The 7,186-nt window shown below is 51.9% G+C and overlaps 1 protein-coding gene across 1 annotated transcript; it reads right to left on the reverse strand.

Moving 5' to 3' along the window:
• Positions 1–4,945: 4,945 nt before the first annotated feature.
• On the reverse strand, positions 4,946–6,358 carry LOC127777024 (protein STRICTOSIDINE SYNTHASE-LIKE 10-like). Its single transcript, XM_052303540.1, has one exon. The coding sequence runs from the start codon at positions 6,356–6,358 to the stop codon at positions 5,318–5,320; it is 1,041 nt and encodes a 346-aa protein (XP_052159500.1). The 3' UTR covers positions 4,946–5,317.
• Positions 6,359–7,186: the final 828 nt, after the last annotated feature.

A 7,186-nucleotide genomic window follows, 5' to 3' on the forward strand; every position in this document is an offset into this window, starting at 1 on the left:
CTCTCCCCAGAAGATGGCCGGCATCCCCCTCTGCTTGAGGAGAGCCCGAGCCATCCCCACAACCGTCTGGTTGCGCCGCTCGACGACGCCGTTCTGCTGCGGGCTGTACGGCGCGGTGTAGTGGCGCTGAATGCCCTCATCAGCGCAGTACGACGCGAATTCAGCCGCCGTGAATTCGCCGCCGTTGTCAGTGCGCAGCACGCGCAGCTTGCGGCCACACTCCGCCTCTACAGCAGCCTGCGCGTGCCTGATGGCGTCCGCAGCCTCTCCCTTGCTGCCGAGGACCATCACCCACATGTAGCGGGAGAGGTCGTCGACGAGCAGCAGGAAGTAACGTCGTCCTCCTGGTGTGGCCGGTGTCACTGGGCCACACAAGTCCCCGTGCACGAGCTCGAGCCGTTCCTTGGCTCGGAAGCTCGTCTGCTGGGGAAAGGGGAGCCGCCGCTGCTTCGTCACCACGCAGACGTCGCAGAGCTGCTCCACGTGGTCAAGGCACGGCATGCCTCGCACCATCTCCTTGGCACTGAGCTGCTTCAGGGCCTCGAAGTGGAGGTGCCCGAAGCGCTCGTGCCACTGCCACGCCTCGTCGTCCCGACGAGCAGCGAGGCAAACTGGTTGTGCGACCTGCGCGCTGAGGATGTAGAGTCGATTAGTGCCTCTGGTTACCTTGGCAAGAAGGCGACGACGGCGATCCCAAATCCTCATGAGTCCGTCCTCGACCAACACGCGTGAGCCGTTCTCATCCAGCTGTCCCACGCTGATGATAGAATTCCTCAACGCGGGGATGTAGTAGACTCCGGTGAGCAGCCTGTGCTCACCGGACTTGGCGGTGAAGGTGACGGAGCCAACGCCCTTGATCTCCACGCCGGAGGCGTCCCCAAACTTGACAGAGCCTCGGACGCTGGAGTCGAACTCGGTGAAGAACTCCCGTCGGCCGGTCATGTGATGGGTGGCGCCGGTGTCGAGGTACCACCCATCAGCCTTGTCGTTGCTGGAGCCGTTGCAGAGGGAGACGAGTACCTTTGGCTCATCGAGGTGGAGAAAAGCCGTTGCGGCCGGTGCCGCTGGAGGTAGCTCGATGCTTGCGTGAGCCAGGAGCAGAGCCGGTTCTTCCTCCTCCACCCGTGCAACGTGGGCCTGGCCGCGTCGTGGCTGGCGACAGTCTTTGGCCCAATGGCCAAGCTTGCCACAGTTGCGGCAGGCGTCGTCTCGTGCCGGCTTGTGGTTGCCGGCGGCGCCGCCTTGGGCGCCTCTGCGAGCACCACCCTCGGCGCGTCTTCGCGCCCACCGCAACTGGACACCTCCGCGCCCCTTGCGCGGCTTGCGGCCGCCTGTCGAGGGAGAAGACTCCCCCTTCCTCCCGTCGCTCTGAGAGGCCTCCCACTGTTCTCGAGTGAGATGGAGCTTCCCGCCGATGGTGATAGGCCCCGAGAGAGGCTGTGGCTCATCACCATCGACGACCTTGAGGCGACCTAACGCCTCCTCTATTGACATCGTGGAGAGGTCCAGCAGAGACTCGATCGAGCGAGCGATCTGCCTGTACTTCTCTGGGACGCAGCGAAAGAGCTTCTCGACAGCTCTCTCCTCGTCGTAGGTGTCGTCGCCGTACTGCACCATCTTCTGCAAAAGAGTGTTGAGACGGAGGGCAAAGTCATCAACATCCTCACCCGGCTTGAAGGCCAGGTTCTCCCACTCCTTGCGGAGTGCCTGCAGTGTGGACTTGCGGGCGCGGTCGCTGCCGATGCGTGCCGCAGCGATGGCGTCCCAGGCCTCCTTGGCAGTCCGCTTCTGGGAAAGCGAGAACTGCATCTCGGGCGGGACTGCAGCGATGAGGGCATTCAGTGCCCGCCGATCCTCATCGTAGTCGACGTCGCCGTACCGGACTGCCTCCCACATGTGCCGCACCTGGAGCCTCACCCTCATCACCGCGGCCCACTCGATGTAGTTGGTTTTGGTGAGGGTAGGCCACCCACCGCCGGGACCAAAATCCCTGACCACCGTCTGGACGCCGTGGTGACCATGCCGCCGGTCAGGGGAGGGAGAGCCGCGCTGCCTACGAGGGCCGCGCGCGGGCTCCGGGCTGCCGCCGGCACGCCAGCGCCCGTCTAGGTTCCCGTCGGCGGGTGCGCGGTCCCTTGGACCGCCGCCGCCGCCATGGGGGTGGGCTGCTGCCCACCGCTCTGCCCGCTCCCGCGCCCTTCCTCTTGCCAGCTCCTCAAGCTCCCTGTCGGCGGTGATGTCGCCGGCGATGGAGCCGTTGATGCTGCTGCGCAAGGTCTCAACCTCTACCTCCGCCGCACGTGCCGCATCTTCCGCCGCCTCTGCTTCCGCCTCCGCCCTGGCTGCTGCCAACTCCGCTGCCGCCAGTCTGGCCGCCCTCGCTGCTGCTGCAGCGGTCTGAGCCGTTGCTCGCCTGCGCTCTTCTGCTGCGGCGAGCTCGGCGTCCTGCTGACGCCGAGTGCTCGAGGCGACCGAACGCCGAGACCGAACGTCGGACATGGTGTGCCTCCGGGAGGCTGCTGCGTGGAGAGGGGGAAGGGAGAGGGGAAGGAGCAGCCGGTGCTGCTGCTGCTGCTGTTGGCTGAGAGCTCAACCGAGCTTGGGAAGGGGTGGAACAGGAGATGTTTAGCCTACAGGAAAGTGTGGCTCTGATACCAAATGTTAGAACCTCAATGGTTACTCTCATTGAGAAGAGGATGGCACAAGAGATGGGGCAATTTTCTGGTTTTCTCTCATTCACAAACACAAAGCCATACCTCCCGAGGAAGGTTGGATACATATATATATAGCCATAGCTGGCTGCAAGCCTATTGCTGCACTCTTCTAGTCTAAAATTCGAAATTTGAAAGGGATGCTGTCCTAGAGGGCATCCCAACTGAATAAAGCATAAAGGGGGGCATAAAGGAGATGCTAACCGCTGCTGTCCTACTAACCGCAGCTGTCCTAGCAACTGAAAATATGCTAAAGGAGTAGATGCTGTCCTGAAAAGGTGAAACTACCCAAAAGCAAAAGAAAGAATCACAAACAAGGACCACAAAGACTTATCCATCAGTATAGCCTTCCTGATTCCTATTATTTAATTTTTTTCTAGAAGTTATTTATATCGCTGTTACTGAAGACATCTCGACTGAAATTATTTTTCCCTGAGCCTGCAACAGTAGAAAGTTCAATAGCACATGTTGATTTAGGGATAACCCTAACTGTTTAAACAAAAAAGGTTAACTCACACAAGATATAGTTTTGGTCAACATCGGCCCATATTAGGATGCTTCATTCTGATCCTATTTTATTTTGCATCAGCAGGCACTGCACGGCTGCAGCGTTGTAATTAAATCATCGACATCAGTGGTGGGGCCTTATGCTTGGGTACGCAGCGGAGGAGGGAGAAATAAATTATCTGTACTGACCATCGGTAAGTAATATTTACACCTATCCTTATTTTTCCAAGTGCCAGTAAAATGTCTTAGACTACTTGATCAAGCATAGAATTGAGCTATAAGAGCAATGAGTTTCAATGATATTTTGTGTGTGTAGAAGTGTGAATGATGTGTCGACAGGAAGAATGGGTTCTCGTTTAAAATTAAACAAGGCATATTTACAAGAAAGAATTATAATACGTTAATTGCCAGCTTTGTGATTATGCACCACCCATAAATCTTGCTTAGAAGTTTAATTAACGGTATTATGGTAATTTCCACCAACCCGTAGATTCTTTACTGTCCTAATAGGCCTAGGTGCATTTCTTATCAATCCAAAGGCAATACCATGCATACTGATATTGGAATATTTGGCAGAGCTTTAGATATTGGATTATCATATGGCACCTATCTATATCTGTAATACTGTAGTACTCCATACTCATTAATCATTGTACAAATTGAGGAGCATATCTTTCTATCATTTTTACATGAGACTATGTCCTTACTGGTCCTTCTCATATGAGATTAGCTCATAAGAATTTCATACTTTTTGTTTTTGTGGGTGAATACCAACGTGCATTTGGTGGAAGAACATAAATCAACTGGTCCTGCTAATCTATTATTTGCTCTTAAAAAGATTATATTTTTTATGTTTCCAAGTGAATACCACGGTACCACCATGCATTTGGTGGAAGAACACAAAGCTACTACATTTGTTTTTGTTATTTTATTAGATTTGGGATCAAATTTTTTGTTGGCATGTACATTATAATGTACTACATTATAAATGCTTAGGATCGAGTTGTTACTCAGGGGTCTTGGCCACGTAGATGATTGTGTTTGTGTATGGGTGGATGCCATTTACACAGGTTCTTAAACATGTATTTAGAGTTGCGCAAAGCGCAACCATGTGGCTAGTATTTTTACTAAAAGAATTACATCCCGAATATTTGTGAAAAAATAAATAGCATATTTTCAAATTTAATTCTCTCCTTCACTTTCTTCCTCTCGATCTCACCCCCTCCCTGCCGTGCTCGTTGCCTCCTAGGGACGGCCCTTCCTCGCATGGTGACTGTTGGGATCTGGGTTACTGTTCGATGCTCTTTCGAGCCATCCAAACTGCTACCCCTAAGTAAATGAAATTTTAGTTTGCCACCAAAAACTGCTATCATCAAAATTTTAGTGAGATTTACAAAATTATTAACCAAACAAACAATTTGGTCTACTCAGGAATATATCCTTTGGAGTACATGATTCCGAAAAATACAGAAACATGAAAATGCCATGAGTAAAATATCATGCTTCAACGAATCCGACAGAAAAATGAATCTAGAAGATTTTGTTTTAAAAAAATTGTTTGGTAATACCACTGAAAAGACATAGAAATTTTGAGCCTCATTCGTTCGAAACAAGCCATTCTATTGTAATTTTAAGGACTTTGTAAGATTCATTTGTAAGGGGTTTTGGAATGGAGCCCTTAGAATCTGTTTGATTTAGGTTCTTGAACCTGTTTGATTTTGATTTAGCACCAATGGAGTTTTGCATCGACAGCGTATTAGGGGTGGCCGCGACTGGTAGACTTCCACTCGTCAAATCTGGCCGTTTCAGGAGAATATGGTGGGACGCAGAGAAGCATAATGTACGTGCCGAGGTCGTTTGGTTTTCTTTTCATTTTTTGTTGTATTCTCCTCCTTGTTGAGGCATGAGTCTAAGAACTCTTGTATCCTTTTGTTGTGTATATCCTTCGTGGATAGAGAGGCCGAATTACTGAAAATCCATTATTAAAAAAACAAACTGATACACTTGTATATTACTATTATGATACACGGGCAAAGGAATCAAAATCACACAAATAATGCATAAATCTAGCACGATATAAGTACAAATTAATGCTACATCTAGATACTCTTGACGACTCCGACATATGGCAATTCAACATTTCCCATGTATATTTTGCCATCCTTCCTCTCCATCACTTCAGTTGGTCTCAAGCTCTTTGGTCCTCTCATCTGTTGCACCAGCTTTCCACCAGCACTAACTCTCATTGCAACCAAGTGATTGTCCGGACCAAATGGAAGCTCATACTTCTCACGATGGAGCGCTACCCAGTAACCACCTTTCTCATCAGGCCTCACATTATCAGGATAGCCTGGCAAGTCGACAAATGGTTCGGACTTACCAACCTTTGGACCTCGAATCCAATACCTCATCAACTTACATGGGCCGGTCAACGCAACGATCAAATGTGTTCGGTCAGCGCTAATGGCGACACCGTTCGGGTAGGTTATGTTGGATTGAAGAACGGTGACTTGGTTAGTTCGTGGGTCATACTTCATGAGCCGTCCGGTCGAATCCTTGGTCGCCGTGACTTGCTCGTGCTGAGATCGTTGGTAGTTCATGCTGCTGTCAGTGAAATACACATCTCCGGTAACCTGATCAATGTCCACCCCATTGGTGAAGCGAAGTGGCACGCCATCAGCCTTCGTGGCTAGCACGGTTGCCTCCCCGCCTTTTGGACCAACTCGCATCAATCCCATGTAGGCGTCGGCGATGTACAGGTTGCCGGTTTTGAAGTGAAACCGTAGGCCCAACGAACGGCCGCATTTGCTCTCGGTTTGAACCGTGGGGAGAGTCGATGCCGCGCACTTGTTGTTCGTGTAGCTGGGGCTGTACGTGTAGGTGCTCCAGCCAGCCGCCTCGCCGTTCCACCTCATGACGCGGCCGTCGGAGACGCCGCTGTATGGGCCGCGGCCTTTGCCGTCGAACGCGACGCTCTCTGGCCCGACCAGTGATCCGCCGAGGTCCAGATGCTGGCTCCGTCGGGCGTCGATGGTCTTGAACATTCTCGCTGCGGCAGCGGCGGGGGACGGCGAGAACACCAGGACGAGGATGAGCGCGAGCGCCGTCGCCGCCGCCGTTGGCCTCGCCGTGGTCCTCATGGCTAGCTGCAGGGGAGGGAGAGCTCGTTGGTGCACGCGTCTCGTCTGCTTGATCTCTGTTGCTGCACGTACGGTTGGTGCTCGTGCAGTCGTGCTCGTTCGCTGCTGGTGGAGGAGCAGCGTGGTGATTATATACTGCTGGGTTTTGGCGTGTTGCCAATGGCCAGCTTCCGAATCGGAGAAGACGAGCGGAGCACTCGATCGACTCGGACTCGGGTGTACTTAGCCGATCGTGGGCCCGGCCTGTCATGGAATATAACGATAAATGGGCCTGGTGGGCCTAACTGGGCGGCTTCTCTCTCCATTACAAGCCCAGCCCGTTTAGAACTGAACTTACACGACTGAGTCTTCTAACAGAAAATCATCGATGGGTTTCAATGAAGTTCAGTGTTACAAGTGCAATACAACAGGTTTTTTTTTTTTTCTAAACAAGGATTCAGAGTTTCAGACGTTGAGCAAATCCAACGAGCTTGGCGCGATCAGATAATTACAGTGAATGCTGAAATGCAGGATGCAGCAGCTAACGAGCCCACAACGCCACAAAAGCCTCCGGCATCGGTCAATGCACGCAACGATCAAATATGTTGGGTCAGTGCTAATGGCAAATTGGCACTGCAACAACGTCTAGACTTCAGCGGGCTCGCGTCTATGTCACCCAAAGGGGAAGAAGATCCTGCGGCTTGGACCTTTCAGGCTTCACCAGTATGAACTGATCTGATTTGTTACAGTAGTGCACTAGCTTTTCTTTTAGAAACACAATACAAAGTTAGAAACGTAGGTGCTTAGAACACACGCAACACACGCACACCCACCCTTATAAACGCACGT

This window comes from Oryza glaberrima, chromosome 6, assembly GCF_000147395.1.
Source record: "Oryza glaberrima chromosome 6, OglaRS2, whole genome shotgun sequence".
NCBI classification, from domain to species: Eukaryota; Viridiplantae; Streptophyta; class Magnoliopsida; order Poales; family Poaceae; genus Oryza; species Oryza glaberrima.